The sequence below is a fragment of the Talpa occidentalis genome, unplaced genomic scaffold, assembly GCF_014898055.3.
Source record: "Talpa occidentalis isolate TD23 unplaced genomic scaffold, MPIMG_talOcc4v2.1 talOcc4.6, whole genome shotgun sequence".
In the NCBI taxonomy this organism is placed as follows: domain Eukaryota; kingdom Metazoa; phylum Chordata; class Mammalia; order Eulipotyphla; family Talpidae; genus Talpa; species Talpa occidentalis.
In genome coordinates this window covers 67,574,427-67,594,537 of record NW_023604972.1, presented here as the reverse complement: position 1 = coordinate 67,594,537, position 20,111 = coordinate 67,574,427, and the positions used below count along the sequence as shown (strand labels likewise).

General features: G+C 38.2%; 1 protein-coding gene across 2 annotated transcripts in view; it reads right to left on the bottom strand.

Moving 5' to 3' along the window:
- Positions 1-10,011: 10,011 nt before the first annotated feature.
- Positions 10,012-20,111, bottom strand: part of NREP (neuronal regeneration related protein) — a 30,494-nt gene continuing 20,394 nt past the window's right edge. For both annotated transcript variants that reach the window (XM_054688418.1, XM_037530778.1), the window contains exons 4-5: positions 15,440-15,517; positions 10,012-11,725 (exon numbers count right to left, since the gene is read on the bottom strand). In XM_054688418.1, the coding sequence (XP_054544393.1) occupies positions 11,606-11,725; positions 15,440-15,517 (198 nt within the window). In that variant the 3' untranslated portion in view covers positions 10,012-11,605. The remainder of the gene's footprint in view (positions 11,726-15,439; positions 15,518-20,111) is intronic.

Here is a 20,111-nt window from a genome sequence, read left to right as displayed (position 1 = left end):
ACAAAAAAAGGAGATACAGAAAGAAGAGTTCATACCATCTAAATGTCAGCTCTGTCCTTTTATGTAATCTGACCAGACTTTTCATGTATGTGTTCTCTGCAAGGCAACTGCAACAATACTTTAGGAGCAGAAATCTGTCACACTTATGGAAGAGGTGGCTTCTACAACATTCAGGACTCTCACAAGGACACAGGCTTGGAATCATCATACAGTTTAGCAGACTTTTTCAAAGTCCTTATAAGAAAAAAAGCCCGTGACAAAGACTTGGGTTCAAATACTGGCTCTCCCCACTCAATAATTTGGGAATGTTATGTAATTTCTTTAACCTTCCGTTTCTTCACCTGTAAAGCAAGAATAATAAAAGTGACCTAGTTTTAAGTTTGTTGTGAGAACTAAAGGAAAGCATACATACAATGCTAATAATATATAATATAATGATTAAATATAGACTCTTACTGTCACTGTTTTGTGTGATTCCAAAGGGAGAACTAAGCTCTTGGGTAAAAATCAGATATAGGAAAATAGTGAGTCAATTCAAAGGAAAAAAATTTCTGGCTGTTTCTGTGTTATAAAGAAAAGATCAAGTTATTGTTTGCTGGAATAAATTCCTATCAAGGGCAGTATCGAGAAAGAAACTGCCCAAGATCTTTCAGGAACGTTTGAGGAGAGATTTCTATGGACCATAGCAGATAAGATGCAGAGTTCCCTTTACTTTTCTACAGCATATGGATTCTGCAACATTGACCCATTTCCTTTCCTCGTAGGCATAATTTAGATATGAGTAATCATGTGTAGTCACGAGAGGGTTTTCTAGCCATGCAGTTTTTAGAGTTTGAGAATGCTGGTCTATAGAGATCAATTTTTCACTTCTAACTCTATGCCCCTTCCATGCAATATGGCTGACAGCCCCTCTTGCTGCATCTTTATTTGTGTTATCAGCAGTGTAAATACTTTTCTGTTTTTATATTTCTTTTTCAGGTCAGACACATTCACCAATCTCACATTTCCTGTTTCTCAGCATACATCCACAGTCACACACACCTTCAAACACCCTGGCCCCCTGTTTGTTTTCATGGACAAGTCTCTACTGAAACAATGGACTTTGTTTCCAGTATTAAAATTATGCCTGGGCTACCTCTCTAGCTTTCTGTCATTTGTATAGTTATACCATTCGATTACCTGTCTTCCTCTTTTCTACCAGGATGTGTTGCACCCAGTTCATTATGCATGAGGTCCCTGCTGTAATATTGAAACTTGTACAGAAATCATTTTTTGACTCTCCCCAGGGTTACCTCATGTCTTGTCTGGACTCACTTCTGACCTGGCTCTGGTTATGTCTGCTCATCTTCCTACTTCTTGGTTATGTGGTTATGTTTTACCTCAGGACTCCTTTCATACCCAAACTTGTCTGTTACTTTTATTGTAACTTTTAACAAATTACAGTCAATTTTTAACCAGTTCAGTGTTTCCTGTGCCCATTGCTTCATCATGAAATCATGAAAGCAGAGGGAAACATTTGTTCCTTGGTGAGTAGACTAGTCATAAAATGATTAAACTGATTTGTCGACATTTAACGATGTGCACACTCACTCATACAGGGATGAAAATTGTGGCAATGAGTATACTTTTTTCACCAACAAAGTTAACAGAGCTTGGAAACCATGTGTGAACTGCAAGCCTGGAGGGTGACCTAGGATAGTGCTTGCTCTAGCAATAATATTGTAACATGCTACCAACTTTTGCGAAAGTAGTTTAGAAAAATATGAAAGGAAGCTTAACACAGAAGTTCATCATGGCACACTTTATTTAAAGTGTGAAAAATAAGAAATAACATAAATGTAAGTAATAAAAAGTTTGCCATAATTTAATATTTTGTTTTTGTTCAGTATATGTTTTCTTCCTTTATCTTTTTGAATTAATCTATTTTGAGACAATTGTGGATTCTGTAAAAATAATACAGAGATTTCATCTACTCTTCATCCAGTTTCCCAAGGATAATACCTTGTCAAATTGTAGCACAATATCACCATCAGGATATTTACCTGAAGCAGTCAAGATACAATATTTTTCTATCACCAGAAGGACCCTTTGAGTTGTGTTTTCATGTACTCCCTCCTGCCCAGATTTTCATTTTAGCCCCTCGCAACTAATAAACTGTCTGCTATTTGTACACTTCCGTCATTTTCTTAAAAAAATATATGAAATGGAATCATATAGTATGTAAACTTTGGGGATTAATATTTACTTCACTCCGATTAATTCTCTGGAGATTCATGCTGGTAGTTGCATGTGTCAGTAATTCATTTCTTGTCACAACTGAGTAGTATTCTATGACATGGATGTACATAGTTTGCTTGGCCAACCCCTTGAAAGCTATCTAGATTATTTCCAGTTTGGAGCTATTATGAATCAAACTGCTATAAACATGTATGCACAGGCTTTTACGTGAGCATAACTTTCCATTTCTCTAGGATAAATTCCCAGTAGTGCAATTGCTGGGTCATATGTCAGCTGCATGTTTAGATTTTAAGAAACTACCATACTGTTGCCAAACTGCAGAGGAACTCTACCATTTTGCACTCCCACCAGCAGTGTGTGAATGATTCATATTTTTCTCAGCAACAGTAACAGTTGTCTCTGTCCCATACATTTTTTCTTTTCAAAAGGAAGGTAACTGTGGGTTCCCACAGTTTATTTTAGTTATATTGATAGATGTTTACTGATGTTTCATTATGGTTTTCCTTTATATTTCTCTAATTGCTAATGGTGTTGAATATCTTTCTGTACTTATTTGTCATATGCATATTCTCTACATTGAAATGTCTTTTGTGTCATTTTCTAATTATATTGTTTAAATTTTTACTGTTCAATTTTTTAAATTGAGATGTAATTCGCATGCCAGAAAACTCGACATTTTAAGGTATGCAATTCAATAGTTTTTAGTATATTCAAAAGGATGGACAATGATTACATTTTATATAATTCAAAAACATATTAATCATCCCCAAGGAAATCCCACATACATTGTATGTATTCCTTTCTTATCAATCATTTTCCATTCTCTCTTCCCCAGTATCAAAGAGAGATACTGGGCCCTGAGAACAACTGCTTCTCTCATATTTAGAGTTTGGAGCCTACAGTTGCTTTCCTTTTGAAAAGAAAAATTGTATGAGACATAGAAGAGTAAAGAACTGTCATTTCAGCTCCTTCCGACAAAAATGTAAGGCTACTAATCTTTCAGTGCACTACTAGTTCTCTAGCGGATAAACCAAGTCACAACAGTTCTTTACTGTAGCTGACAGTTGGTCCTGCAGGGGGAATGACCTTCCCCTACCTCTAACTGCCTTTTGATGTTGAGGCACCCATGCGGACTATGTGACATAATGAGGGGGGGAGGAGACAGCCTCCCATTCAATTGGAGCAACTGAGTAAGCCTTGGGGCTCAGCACAGTGACAGATGCCCCAGCTCATGGTGCACCATCCAGTTGATACATGCACTCTAAAAATGTGGCGTCCAGGCACTCCTGTCCATGAGTGCCATGGCACTCCTGTCCTAGAGCAAATGTTTGACAACAGCCAGCTGAAAGTCAGGCTGGCAGAAGGTTGCAAGATCCCTGTTGGGTGGGAGTAAAAAATGCTGCCCCATGTCCTTCAGCTCCCATCTCACATACTTGAAATATCAACATTAACTTTCCAATTTTTGTTTAAGGATTTTTGCCATATAAAAATACAAATACAGGGCCTCCCTGGTGGCACAGGTGGTTGAGCGCCACGCTGTGAAGCTGCCCGTAGCCTCTGCAGCAAGGGTTCGAGCCAAGCCTGCCAGTGAGAATCCCACATGGCGCAGCAGACCTCTCCTGTGTTGCCCGCTGCTCCCCTCAGCAGTGTATTCATCAGTCTGCCTGTTCTGTTCCCCACCTCTGTCTCTGGGGAATCCTCTCACCCTCCCATGTATCTGGCCTGTACCCCGATTCTTGTATAAATAAATCTTTAAAAAAATACAAATACACTCATGAAACCCAAGATAACTTTTTGACCTGCCACTATTTAGGTTGAAAGCACTATAAACATTTTCTGAGGGCATGTCTACATTTGAGGTAGGTGAGAAAGATCATGAAGATTTAGCAAGAAACAAGAAGTTAGAAGGAGCAAGTCTTCAAAAGTGGTGCCATGAAAAAGTAAGATTTAAGGAAAAGGGTCTTCCTTCCTTGAGAAGACATTTCACTCTGGGCAATTATTATCCCTCAGCTGATAATGCACCGACTCAGTGTTGTACATGGTAGTATGTGAGATGAGCTAAGTGACAGCCCCAAGTGTCCTGTACGTGCCATGAGCAAGTTGACAATTTTTCACATGCTTCTCAGAGGTTACTAACACACTTTAAAAAGGTCCCTCTGAGCTAGTCCTCCTCCTCCACAGGTACTCACATCAGATATCCCTTCATTATCACATCTGACAAAGCAGCTCCTAGTTGTTAATGACGAATTAGAGCGTTCCAGTTTCTCTTCTAGAAAGCAATGTCCAGCTCTGCAGGGAACACTGGCTTTTAAGACATCAGCCTGGGGATTGAAGAAGTCAGCAGGGAGCAGCCCCTGAAGCCTTGATTTGCTCTCTTTCCCAGCTCTGCCTTCATGGATACAGTTTAGCTTTCTCTGCTGTTGCTTTTATAATATTTATTTCAGAAATACAAATTTCTATAATCCAAAGCTTATAAAATCAGTAATATTTTTGTAGTTAGGGCAACATTTAAAATGGAAATTTTTTAAAAATAGGATTTTTTGGAATATGGGAACAAAGTTCAATATTTGGTTGCCCTATACTGTTTAGGATTAGGTTGAAAGCACTATAAACATTTTCTGAGGGCATGTCTATATAGGAGGTATGCACCACAAAATGGTAAAATTTTGTGGCCAGAAAATATAAGTTATCTGGCAGCTTTGGCACAAACAGCTTGGGGAAAGGAGTGAGCAGGAAATATAGTCCATGGCCTCTCCTCTTTCCTAAGGGCTGTGGGAGCAGCACTATGGTGAGAAGCAGAATGGGAGTTTTAATGGGGTGTGGGGTGTTGCTCAAAGTGCCAGGGAGGGCACACCAAATGTAGCACTGCAATAGCTGTTTAGACAATAATGTGGACACACACTCCCTTCACTTAGCTTTGTCTCAGTGCATAGTACACATGTTCTCTATGGTAACCTCTGTCACTGCTCCTCTCAGACCTGACTATCGTTTTTGGAAAGAAGCTGTGCTGGCCACAGAGATCTTGTCAGAGGGCAATAGAGTTGGTGAAAGTTCCAGAAAACGAGTCATGGAAAGACTGGCAGAAGCTGTAGCACCTGGAGGATAAAAGAGCAAGGGGAAGAGCAGGGTACAGGTTGTGTGTGAAAGAGAGAGCAGGCTTGGTCTGTGCAGCCCCTGAGAACTCAGCTAGGACCAAAAGTGGGCAGAAAGTTACAGAAGCATTGGACTCAGAAAGGTCCCAATTTCTAATTAAAGTTACCTAATTTGAAGAGAAAGACAAATACAGATAGTTTTGGTCATATGCAGAATATAGAGACACAAAATAGAGTCAGAAAACACCAAGCAAGAACAAATCCTAGAAATCTGATTGTAAAACTGAGGCTACCAGAGGGAGTGGGGCAGGGTGGAGAGGTAAGTGAGGAGGGGGCTCAATGAACTCTAGTGGAGCACTGTGGGGACCTTGGTGGTGAGTGTTGAGTGCTAGCACACACCTCAAGAGGTGGGATACTGTATTACTGAATCATATACAGTGTTGTAAACTAATGTTATCTTAAAAAATTATTTCTGACATGTTTTGCTTAGCATAATCCCCTCCAATTCCATCCATGTTGTTGCAAGATGGCAACATTTCACCTTTTATATAGATGAGTAGTGTGTATATATGTGTGTGTGTGTGTATACACACATATATAGAGAGTAAATATAGAATATATAAAGTCTATATATATCATAAAGATCTGTAAGAGTTAAAAGTACATTTTTTTGAAACTGTCATTGAAGACAAGTTAGAATATTATAGATCTGGTATAATTATTCCATGTTTAAATAAGTTATAAAAACAAGATGATTAACACACTCTTACTCATATGAAATAAGAAAAATGATAAAAAGCATGCTCTATTTCTAGTCAAATTATGTGAGGCTATTGAATGATGCTGATTGACTTTGGAGAACAATTAAATAAGAACTAGAATAAAATCACAACCACCACTAGCATTAGAAAGGTGCTAGGTGGCTAATTAGTCTAACAGTGCACCTTTTTTTCTGGTTATTATGAAAATTATATGAAATGTTTTATAAGATAAACTATGATGAATAGTGACTAAACTGAAACATACATTTCATGATATGAAATATATTCAACAAGTTTTGACAGCTTTATTAACTAATGCACACATCAAGGCTGATAGAACCCAGATGAAAGTAATTTATCCTTTGGTTTTATCCATTTTATTTTGTCAAAAATATTGCTATCTCCAAAAGGCATTGTAATTAAAGTAATCCTTAGTACAATCCTGTCTTGCTTTATCTGTTCTAAGTTACTCTTCTTCCCAGCAAGAGATATCTTAAGGATGAGTACGGAGAAGAATAAGAAAGTTTACAATTATGTGAAGTTGAATTTTTGTATTCAATGTTTCCTACTGTTTTTCTCTTTGCTTTACTCTCTCTGGACACTCCCTCAAACAGCAAATGTTCTTTGACAAGAATCAGGAGTGGACAAAGGAAAAACATTAAATAAAAATTGTCATTTTCCCCATCACTTTACCATTCGTCTGAATTCTGAAAATCCTTCTATGAGTCCAGACACCTCAGTTCTGTTTTCTTTTATTGTTTAGTTAAGGCCGGGAAGTCTGAACTTCTATGGCTTTATGATGAATGATTAAAGGAAACTTTCTCTTTGCCTCATCTGGGGTTTGTGTCATGGTAAGGGCAGTGCATATTAAGATTTGGGATAAATGAAACACGTATCTTTCTTTTTATGTAATGTGGGGAAGGATGGTTATGAACACAAAATTATTCTCAGCAGGTCAACTTTAGGAAAAAAATATGTGTATGCAGAGGATGTGGAAACTGGTTCCCTTAATACTGTCCATGAGCATGTGCTCTTTGCAAAGATTTCATGGACCCTTAATTACATAAATCCATATCAAAATCATGAGATTATCGATCCTGAAAGCCTTATTCTGAACTCAACCCAAGATTTTTCAGCATGGGAGTCTTATCATTAGAGAAGGATAAAAACGTGGCAGCCTCCACTTGGGGAACATAATAGGAACTTCTGTTTCTAGTCTACTGTTTATAGACGTGCATGTGCTCCAATTATTGAACAAACAAACAAAAACTCTCAGAACCATCCCTGGCTTTTTATTGGTGAAAATAAGCACATCAACCAATACCCCTCTGAAACCCAAGGATTAGTGTTGCAAACTCACACACCAACAGAGGCAGGCAAATGATGTCAATGAGTGAATATCTAAAAATAACATGAGATATCTAAAAATAACAGATGGTGAGGGCTGGATGGCAGAGGTGCATGCCTCGCCGAAAGTGGAAGCTGCTATTCAGCTCCAACTGCCTATGGTAGACCTTCCACTTTATAAGGAAACCCAAAGACATTTATATTCCTGTGAAATCTTGCAATTTGTGAATGTTGGCAATTAAAATAGCACTTTCTTAAAACAAAGGGAAAGAATGCAATCCAGTGAAAGGATGGGTTTCCAACTCTGATTTCAGCTAGTGCTCCAGCCTGTTTGCACTGCCTCAGCAGTTATTGACCCTCAACAATTCCACAGCTGATCCTCACATATGGGTTTCACAGTTTAAAGTACAGAATCAGACATCTCATATTTTGAGCTTCATGGAGGCCAAGAGAGTTGTCATCAGCAAACACAAACCTACTGAGTTGAGTTGAACCTTGAACATTATTAATTCCAGTTGCTAGGTTTTTATGCCTCCCAGTAATATACTTTGAATATTCTTTTTGTGGCCAATAGCACTTTGATTAGTAAGTAGAGGCTATGCAATCCCAGCGTTATAGTTCGTGGGTACTTTCCTCATAACACTTCAGTCTCTGACTCTTGAAGGACTGTAAAAACTTTTCCAATGAAAGAAGGCAGCAGCACTCTGGCTTCAGTCCTTCTTACTTTCAGTCTCTGACCGACAGTTATGCTGAGTACTCTTATATCAGATGGTGTGTGGAATAAATAAATTAATTAATTTTTGGAGTGCTGGCTTTAATATATGTCCACAAATTCTTCGATATTCCTCCCTTCAGGAGGCAATGCTTAATTCCTTCCTCATGGTTGTGGGTGTACTTAATGACTTGGTTCTAATGAATAGAATGTGGTGGATGACACTGACTTCCAAGAATAGGTCACGGATTTTGTGGCTTTCTCCCAGATCTCTCTTGAATTACTCGCTCTGGGGGAAGCCAGAGGTCATGAGGACACCAAAGCAGCCTATGGAAGAGGCCTTTCAGTGGAAAAACTGAGTTCTTTTGCCAAAAGTCTGTGAGTGAGCTGTATGGGACGTACTTTCTCCAGCACTGGTCTAGCCTTTGGATAAGTGCAACCCACTGACATTGTGACTGTAAACTCATGAAAGAGCCTGAGCCAGAGCGACTGGCTAAACTGCTTTTTTTTTTAACTACTTTTAATTCCTGACCAACAAAATCTGACAGACAAGAAAAGAACATTGTTTCAATATGCAAAGTATGGTTATATTTTTTGTAGCAAAAAATTACTAATGCAGACAGGTACAGAGCAACATACACTGTGCCATCCCCATGGGTCCATCACCTTTCTCTGTTCACTGTTCAACAAGAAGGCAAGATTAAGTCCCAGAACTAGGATAACATACAGGTGATGGGAGCATGTTGGGTGATATAGTTTATCATATAAAAGGTGATTAACTTTATGGAGGGTTCTGCTATATTCCCAAGATTAACCTCTGGCTGGGATTACCAGTTGAGGTAGTAGAAGCTCCTTTTTTTCAGCTTGAACAAATTCTGACTATCTATCTGGTAGGCAGTTTGAATTTAGTTCTGCCCCTAAGGGTCCCTTATTGAAAGATTAGAAGTTGAGGGTAAATTGGAAACAATAAAAATCTGAGATGTGCATTAATTTCAAAAGTGGTTTCACAATTAAAAAAAAAAATCCCTCTTCTCTCTCACACACACACACACACACACACACACACACACATCAAGACCCAAGATTTCTCGAGAATCTCTGATCTCATCTCCAGAGACTGAGCCCCAGTTTGGTGTCAGTGCTACATTTTGCTCCTCTCTTCCCTCTCTGGCTCCTATGTCAGAGGTGTTTTTGTGAGGCTTTGTTCAGGTGAAACCCAAATATGCAGGTTCAGTCAGCCCGTGTAGCAACCTGTGTGGGAGCCATGCTGAGTTTTCACATATGGATGAGGAGATCTAGCAGGTTTTTCTCATGTCCTGGGAGGGAATGAATGCCCTGCATTTCTGGGCTTTAGAAGATCCTAGAAGGTTCTGGTGATGTCATCTTAACATCTGCTAGGTTCCCAGGAACTGGGTTTATATGAGGTAATGACTTAAAAACCTATCTCAAATTTTTATCATCTTGTAAGTATAAACCTTTTTTGTGTGTATAAGTGATGATAATATTCCATGAAGAAGTGAGGTCAGGTACACCTTTTGGAGTGAATGAAGAATATTGCAGAGGAGTTATCAATGGCAAGGAGTGAAAAAGAATAAGTGTTGAGGTGTGGAATGCCCTGAAAAGGAAAAAAATAATACAGTGCCTCCTTTGTCAGAGGACAGTTCTGAAAATATCATTCTAATGAGCCACTGATAAACCCCTAATCTCATAAATCCCTCAGAAGGGAAAACACATGAAAGACAGAATTATCTCTTTTGATATTTGCCCTTGGGTCTACTCTGGGGGCTCTGGGAACACATGCATTAATATGAACTAGGGAAGACAATCAAAAGTAGGCCTTTTCAATGATGACTCAAGCCAGTTACCTTACAGCTTGCATATTTATTGAACAAATACTACTAAAATAGCTAAAATACATTGGGTACTTGTCTTGAGTGCATCAGTTAAGAACACATTGTTACAAAAGCCTGCATTTTCAGCACTACACAATGCAACTCTACATAAATGCCACAATGCAGTATACTATTTTCTTGCTCTATTTACACAGCTGATATTCCTATTCTAATAGAGAGAGGGGGGTAATGCACAAGAAACTTAGGCAATGGGGGAACGAGAAGAGAAGTAGGAAGTGCAGTGCATGCATCCTGATGTCTAACAGTCAGAAGTAGAACAGTTCAGAACAAGCCCGCCCTGTCGAGGAGAGCTAAAAGACAGTAATATAAAAATTAAGGTGGGCTTTCAGACTGGCTAACACAACAACATTCCATTAAGATGGTATTGTCTGATTTTATTTTTGTTTATCTATTTCATTGGGAGCAAGGACAAAAATGTAAATTCTACACCTTGCTTATTAGAACTGCAGAAAAGGAGGGCTCTGCCCTTTATTAAAAATTTAATTTTATAAAGATTTTTTTTCCCAACTGAAGTTTTAGGTTTGGTGTGTAATTTTCATATTCCTCTTCAGATGCCAGCATTTTGGACATTTTTTAGAGGTTATTTATTTAAAAGTTTGCATATTTTCCCCAAAGACTCTTTTGAACAAAATAACCAAAAGAGACACCTAAAAATGCCTGTGAAATTATTGCTTTTCTTTCTCTAAGTTAGGCAGGCAATGCTACCAAAAGAAAGAGATTTGGTAAGTAAATTACAGTTTTGTGATTGCTCCCGTTACAGGGACTGTTCATGAGTGCCAGCCGATGAGACATGAGTCTCTTACACTCTCTCTGGTAGCATTCACTCAACCTACAATGCTGAAGAAGAAAGCCACACTGAAGACACAAGAAAAACAAGTCAATCCAGTCTAGAGAACGACAGTCAGGGAAACAGAATACCAATACCTTCTTAGAACATGGAAATAAAAAATAACTCCATCAGAGCTACCTCGCCAAGGAGCATGTTGAAAGTCCAAAATAGCACCATTCATCAGTGTCTCAGGTCCTGTGGCAGCATCTCGGTCACTTACCACAAGGAAACAATGAATTTCAAACTACTTCTATACATCAAAAGAGTACATGGATAAAATATAGAGATATACAGACAATCGATGAACATAAACTACTAGAATTGTTACATCTAAATGAAAAAAAGGGGGAGGGGACTCTCAGCCTCTGCAAGAAGCAGTCAGGAGCTGTATGAGTGAAAGGCAGAAGTGGACCGGTTGTATGAGAGCAGTGGGAGTTTGAGTTGTGGAAGACGTCATCGCAGCGAACCAGGCCTGAAGGCCCACCTGTAAGGGTTGTAAACGTGGATTCACAGTGTGAAATTCTGAGTGTTTTCACTTGAGTCAGAATGATTAAAAACTGGTTTGATGATACCTATTTGCCCACTGTAAATTCTCTAAAGCAAGGCTCAGAGTCCCATAGTTTCTTCTTATACTTGATGATTTACACAGAAAAAAATCCCATATATGATACCATGACCTCATCAATACCCATACACAAATGGAGGTGTTACATTTAAAAAGAGTGGAGGTAACTGATTCCTGGGCGTTCATTGCTGCCAAGTGGAGGCAGGGAGGCAGCCTCAGTCTCCTCATTCTTCTTGCGGTTCACTTCCTTAGGGATGGGAAGTCTTCCCTGAAAGGCAAGTGGACCCAGGTATCAACAGACAGACACACACACAAAAGAAACACATTCAGTCATGCTTCCACTCGAAAAATTTGGCTTCTCCCTCCCACCTTTTATCCTTGAACACCCAATGTTTTGCAAACTGGGTTTACATATTAAACACAGTTCACCTGAGTGTAAATATTAGGTCTGTGGGGGCATGAAGTAATTAAACACTAGTCGCCTTGGCCTTGGTAGAATCAAGTGCTTCTCTACTGACTGTGCCCAGCCATGTGGGCGGCAGCGTTCCCCAGTGTCAGGTTTCAGAGGGCAGGTTCCAATGTCAGAGAGGGCCCGACAGGAGGCTGGGGAAGACACCCTCGTGAGACGTCATACATTTTTTTTTAAAAAGAGTTCAATGACTGTGCTGATTGGGGTTGGCAGGATGGGTAGTTAATGCCCAATTTCTAATATGTAATGAAAATAATTAGAAGCCATCACAGCTACACAGATGTAATTTAAGTATGATTTATTCAGTAGGAAACTGACACAGTTCATGTGGGCCTTATGATAAGAACCAGAAGTAAAAACCAAAGTGAGAGTTTTGGGAGGGAAATAATGTGGTAGAGGGGTTAGGGGAGACATGGGAGGCAGTGATTGTAGGAAAGAAAGGGTAGTGGGAAACCAAGGCCAGAAGACAGTGAGAGTCATTTTGTGGGACTGACTGGGGTTATTCTGAAGGGCCCCCCCACAATCCTGCGGCATGAGATTTTTTACACTTCTGACTAGAATACTACCACTGCAATGTGACTGATGATCCACTGAGCACCCATCAGAGAAGGTCTCTCTTATAACCAAACATCAAGAGGACAGGACAATAAGGTAAATTTGCCCAAGTGATGATGTAAAATAATATGATGACAATATAGTTATCACAAACATATTTTAAGTTAGAAGCAAGTATGAAAATAATGATTTGACAGCAGTTTCTCTTTCAGTCAATTGTTAGCTTCTAGAGTTTTCTTGGAAAAATTATCCATGTGATTTCAAAAAAGGTCTGCTTTCATTTTTTTCATTATCTGCTTGGTAACATATCCTTATAGTATAGTTATAATACACCAATTTGACTGGACATAAGTACTTGGATCAAAGTGATAATTTTGCTTTATGATTGATGAGAAATCAGATTTGAATATTTTTATAAGAATTCAGAAGTCAGGAACTTCAAACAAACTTGAAACTGAATAAATGTGTTTAGCAGCCCCAGAGTGAACTAAATAAAACAGATAATTCAACTTTAAGAAGTCTTATTTACTGTATAGATTGTCCCCATTAAACATCAGGTATGCTTAAATTTTGTGTCTAAAAAGCTAAGACTCTAAAAGCTATTTTGGGATGTACCTTAATGGTCCAGTTTTAGACTATATTTCAGAGATTGTTTTGGTATCATTAAATAACTACAGGACCAAAACAGAAAATTAAATTAAAATATCACTCACAGACACTTGAAGATATAGGCAAATTTCTAAAAGCATTATATTGAGCATTCAATCTGGAATCTTTGGCATGTGATAACAAGATTAAAAAATTTATATCCACTGTAGTTCTGTTAGCTTTCAAATAATGTTAATTTCTCTTTCCCATCAGCCAGTCAGAATGTTTCAGGATATGAGAAACTTTGGTTTGAAGAAATTAGTAATTCAATAGTTGTTAATTTTCACAAGCTAGAAAGGGATATCAAAAGTTTATAAATTATTGCACTTAATAACTATTCTCTTGACATGGCTGGCCTTACAATTGCCAATCTCAATTTAGACTTACTCTGTTCAAAAATGAATATGTAGAACATTAGTCTGTCTCTATGCATCTTAGTGTTACTGATAGGGGTGAAGGATGTCCTGAGCAAACTCCCAGGCTTTGTGGACTCCACTCCCAGACACTGTGAACTACAAATCCCATGATCACCAAAGGGAAGATTAATGAGGACCTGAGGGCGGAGTTAAGCAACTAGGCTCTCGGTTTGGGTATTTAACTGTCTATGTGGCCAGGGGTCGCTGGCTTGGCCATGAGACATGCTAAGTTTTTGCCAGCTCGGCGGGTCATTGGGATTCCAGGTCAGCGGAAAGTGTAGGATGCATTTACGAACTTGTCTCTCTCTTTTTCTCCCTGAGTTATTCATTTCCCATTTCCCCTTTTATTGTAAATAAATCTTTTATCATCCTTTTGTGTGTGTCTGCAGTTTAGCATTAATAAGTCCCCTTTAAGTGTGGGTGAGGACCCACAGTCAGGCAACCCCATTTTATATCGGGGTTTGCCCTGTAACATTATTAATCTTTTACCTGCATGGAAAATATAATAGAATGAAATGAACTAGGTGAAATATGGCTAGTTTTGTGAGAACTACTTCCAGGGAAAAAAAAATTAAAAGATTGAGATTTTAATTGACCATTTTTACTCTTTATGCCTTTTGTGAAGCCTCAAAATATTCATGCATATCTTCCCTCATTATTCATGTTCTGAGTGTCTTAAGCACTAAGTTTACAGACATGCAAAGAGACAAAAATGGTCCCTGTTAATCCTGCCCTTAATTAAATTTCCATAAGGAAGACACCCCAGCAACTGGACAGGGTGAAGAAGTGGTGGAAAGTGTGCAGAGAAGAGCACCCTGCAGAGCCATACCCAATTGGGAGAAGAGCTCCTGGGGAGTTAAAGTCCTAAGTATCCTCCCTTTGGAGAACAGAATATTCTAGATTTCAATCCTTACCTCTTGTCACTCATTAAAAGAAGAAGAAAGTGTTTTGCCCCCAATAAAGGAATTCTGGGGTTCTTCACAAGGGGAGGATGTATTTTGAAGAAGATCACAGTGATGTCTTATTTTTCCAGAAGTGAAGCCTTAACATGAATTCAGGCAAACATTGTCACATCTTTCTCCATCATGCAGTATATAACAGTCCCTAGATGGAGTCTATTTTTCTTTATTAAGTGCAAATTCATCAGGTCACTGGTTAAAATTATAATTTTCCTGCTTGTAGTCAAATTGATATTTACATTGTCAGGCAAACTTAAAAGGTATCTACAGTAAAAACTGATAGATGTTTTCTCACATTTAATGTAACAGCACAATGAAAGTAAATTTAGAAATATAATTCCCTAAAAATTAGAACAAATAAATATAACAGCTTTTATATTCTTTCTATTTTGTTTCATGGGTAATCTTGTCAGGCATTCAGGCATTATTAGCAGACAAAAATGTCATCATCCTATACTTTGAAGATCAATTAATATGGTTATGGCAATTAATATGTCAAACAATGTAGTATGTACAGATGCCTACTTATAATGATGTACACTGCATTTTATAAACCAATGTTACTTCCAGGAACATTTTAAAAAAGATATCTTTTAGTTAAGTCATCAAATTTCAGTTTATCTACTTAAGAACAGAAAAAACAAATAAAAAATCATCAAATGCACATTTAATAAATTGATTCCATAATTTTTTAGTGAAAATTTACACTTTGAAGTGGAAAAGAAAGGTAGACAACTTTAACAGACAAAAGAAGTTTAGGATTAGAAGTTTTTATATATATTATTTCTAAGGTGATAATGGTGACAGGTTAATGGATTATTACAATAGGTTATAATGAATGTTAAAATAAAAAAATAAATAGCTATAATTTTTTTAAAGCTTCTTATAAATTGGAAAAAATAAATCAGAACCACAATACCAGTGCAGGATCTTACCTTAGGAAGCCTCCCATCCATTTCCTTTTTTGGAAATGGGTCTTGATTAACCCAGAGACAGTGCTCTGGGTAATAAACCTATAGAAACATAAAAAGCACACACATTCAGGTTAAAAAGAGGCTCCACTTTGAAAGCACATGGCATCAGCTTACTGAATTCAATTCCCCTAAAAGATCACTAATTCGTCACTTTAATTGCTGGGAATGCCTATCCACTCAGACAAACACAGTATGTTTCTGAATATATTCTGCAGTCAGGATTTTAGCGTACTGTCTTCTAAGATTAAGTCCATACAGCAGTTGTCAATCACTGTTTTCTTTAGCATTCCAAATGGCAACTTCAAGGTATGTTGACCCAGCAAACAAAGCACCAGGAGGCCGAACTTTCAAAGTATCCTTGAAAAACTCCACATTTATGTGTACAATGTGCCATGCACCCATCAAACACTGTAGGTGTCATCCTGATCACAGAACTTAATGAAAAAAGGAAGAAACAGCTTGCACTTCCCCATAGGCCCATGTGGCCCCAGATAACACATAGCCCAGCTGCCTGGAAGAATATCAAACGAGAGGACCAGGGAGATGGACAGTTGTGCAATGAATAATTCAGAAAAAATACCAGCTGATAAATTCTGGGTGTGGGGATGAGATGGGATGGGATGAGGTGCCATGGAGTGGGTGAAATGGGATGTGATGGAGTGAGAGTCTACTGAGTAACTCCTTTCAGTATACAAAGTGTTACTTTCCTAAAACAATTGCTAGTCAAACTGTTCTCCATCTCCAGTAGAGACAGGGTTGATGGGAAAGGACAACAGGGTTGATGGGAAAGGTAAATTACAACTTCAGATTTAAGTCAGTGGTAAGGGACAAGTTGGCATAAGAGTTGTTGAATTAGGGCCTCCCTATTGGTGTAGGGGTTAAAGTCACAGCGCTATCAATCTATTGCCAGCCACTGAGGCATGAGTTCAATCCCTGGCCAGGGAGCTAACCCACATGGCACAGCAGATCTCTCCTGTCTCACCCACTGCTCCCACCAGCAGTGTATTTCAGTGGATCCGCCTGTTCTGCTCCCCACTCTGTCTCTGGTGAATCCTCTTACCCCCCCACCCCTGCACCTCTGAACTAGACCTCAGTTTTTGTAAGCAAAAATAGATAATTCTTTAAAAAAAAAGAGTTGTTGAATTACTAAAGGAATTTAGAGAGGAAAAACTAAAATCTTTAAGAAATTTAGAACAATTCAACAACCATCTTTCAGGGCTAATTCACACTGATACAGCACTGCTTGAAGGGGTGGGGGTGGGGAGGAAACTAGGTAAGATTCCCTCTAGATCAAATTCTCTAAACTCTATAAATAAACCTCAAATTTAATATGTAATATTAAATATTAACAATTATTGGGTTAACAACCAGACTTATATTTTTGTTTTAGGACACACTATGTGAGGTAGCCTTATCAACGGGTTAACTGCAAGGTTCTCATTGTCCCAATCGATCTATTTGTTGAGGGGATTTGAGGTAAGAAATGTGGATGAGTAACTGCTGATTCTTTGGAATAATCTAACAATAACTCTTTTTGCTCTACTCCAGTAACATTTATAGCACATCCCAGCTTACCAAGCAATTTTGTGTACATTACCTAATTTATCTTGATGATAAGCCCATGAATAGGTCTTATCACTATAGAGATGAGGAAACTGAAACTCAAAAGGTCACTGGACTTGCCCAAAGTCACACAGTCAGCATAGGGTAGCACTGCAACTTAAACAAGGTTTCCAGATTCTGAACTTCAGTTTTTTTTTCCACTATTCCAGTGCCCTAGAATTATCCCAGAATGCAAATCACTACCATCACACCTTCAAAATTATATCACTCCACAGTCACCACAGATATGCATGTCTTAAGTATTTGAGAGTTCATCCCATAAGAACTAGATCTATTTTCTAATTTTGTGCTCAGTCTGCTATCTGGTCCATGTGGCTGTCCTAACACCATTCCTTCTCTTCCTCAACTTTCCTCTCTTCTGTCCAGCTCCTTCTGCCTTATTTATGAGACACTCCATACATTCCCTTTAACCATAAATAAATTAAGAAAACAAAATGGCAATCTAAAATGCACAAGCTTTCTTTTTAAGGTTTTAAACAAAGTCACATGGCCTCCCCTGGTGGCCCAGGCAGTTGAGAGCAATGCCGTGAGGCTGTCCGCAGCCTCTGCAGTGCTGGGTTCGATCCTGGCTGGCCTGGGAGGGTCCCACATGATACGCAGACCTCTCCTGTCTCGCCCGCTGCTCCCCTCAGCAGTTTATTTGGTCCTTCTGCCTGTTCTGTTCCCCGCTGTGGCTCTGGTGATCCTCTCACCCTCTCGCACAACTGGCCTGTACTTCAGTTCTTGTATGAATAAATAAATAAATATTAAAAAGTCACAGAAAACAAATTCCCAGCTTAATTTTAGGAGATCTCAAAATGAGATCCAACATAAATTCACTGAATATATAAAATAATTACATTTCTATATAACTATTTTTAAAAGCATGCTAATAGTATAATTAATTACACATATTAAAAAGAAATAAGTTCCATTGGAAACCAAAAACACTGACTTAAAAAAAGTGTAAAATCTTAGGAAGCACATTAGGAAGCACTTGCAAAGAAAAGCAAAATCAAGTAAAAGTTATTTTTGTACACTTGTGCTTTCCTATTTTAACAAGATGGCATTGCTTTAGCTTTTTAACTTCTAGGTTCAAAGCACAATACTAACTAACTCAATACTAACACCACCAACTTGTGATTTGTAGGGAAAAGTAACTGCCTCTCAGCAGTTATTATACTTATTATTCTTACAATTTGTTTCCCCAAGAACATCATTGATTAAGAAAAACAGATATTTTATAGCAAAACTCACAACTCAGGAAACTTCTACCTCAAAATTATTCTTTTGAAATATATATAGTCACATACCGACCACTGGCATTTCCAATTAAAATCAGATTTTTTTTTAGCGTTTGAATCATAAAGTAATCATTGTCTACTTTACAAAAAATAAATGTCACTTTGATAAATCTCCTTCATGGTCAGGACTCCTTCATGGTCAGGACTTCAAGCCAATAATGGCAGGGATAGAGGAGTCTCAGTTACATTCATAAAACCTGCTTGACTGGTTTCTAATAAAGCAATCATGGGATAGCTTATGAAGCAGATATTTAAATTTATGTTTATGGTTTTGGGAAAAGATAATAGGTTATTGGATATACCTAGCTACATTATAGATTTGTTCTTTCTAATACTTGTGGTATTTTAAGACTCTAAAATGAAGGATTTTTAGGAGAAAAGATGTGTAAGAATTATTACCCTTGTTCTCAAATGACACAAAATACTTTTTTCTATGTACTCACTGACCAAGACTGCAGGTAAGATGTAATAAGCTCCATGTGGGGAGCGTACCCCATGACAGGAGGTCTCTCTGGAGCTCTTAGTGGCCATAGCAAAAAAGACACAAATGTTACCTGTGCTGATTTTTTTTTTTTTTTACCTTGCTCAGAATATTAGGAGCTGACAAAGACTGAGTCGTTTAAGTTTTTAGGTCCTGATAATACACATAACAGACAACAGGGATAAGTTCCTCTACTTCCCTGGAGTCCACATGCTCTTGCTGGACTCTAAAGCTGTGTGTTCTTCTTGATACTATGAGCTGATGCTCCAAGATGGACAGTTGGCTTATATTCCATTCCACTCATTCTATCTTCTGTAGCCAAGTTTATGTTTGTTGTGAATAACAATTGAACTATTTTTTCTAAAACTTCACTAAGTTTTCTTTTGCTGATCTTGTTGGCTTCATCTGAATCATGTATATGGCAATAGCTCAACTCTATCATTTTATTAAACAAATAAACCAAAGTTTGCCTTAGTCTTCATAAAATAAGTGTTATTTTAAAATTGTCTCCCATATGTAAGACAAATGTTTATTCTTGCTCAGGTAAATTCTCAAAATCCTCTAAAATACTATTTTTCCAGGAGTCAATTAAGAATCGTAGATGCAAGCTATACCATGAACAATCAGGAAAACATTAAAGATTGTGAAAGTATTAAGAGGAGGAAAAATTTTATTCTTTAAATTGGAGAACATGCAAAGTTTTTGCTTGAATCCATGCTTTCCTCTGAATATACCCAGTAACATATTTTTTTTCTACAATTTAATTTTTTTTAAGATTTATTTATTTATACAAGCACTGGAGACAGTCAGAAGTGCAGGAGGGTGAGATAATTCACCAGAGTCAGAGCGGAGAGCAGAGCAGGCAGACTGATGAAGTACACTGCTGAGGGGAGCAGTGGGCAGCCAGAGAGGTCTGCATGCCATGTGGGACCCTCACCTGGTGGCTGGCGATCGAACCAGTGATGCAGAGGCTGTGGGCAGCTTCACAACCCAGTGCTCAACCACTGCGCCACCAGGGAGGCCCCTACAATTAGTTTTGTAGCTAAGCTTTGGAAACAACCCAAATGCCCAAAAATAGATCACTGGATCAAGAAGATGTGGTACATATACACCATGGAATACTACTCAGCATTCAAAAAAGATAAACACATGCAATTTGCAGCAACATGGATGGTGCTGGAAGGGATCATGCTCAGCGAAATAAGCCAGAAAGAAAAAGAAAAATACCGGATGGTCTCACTCATAG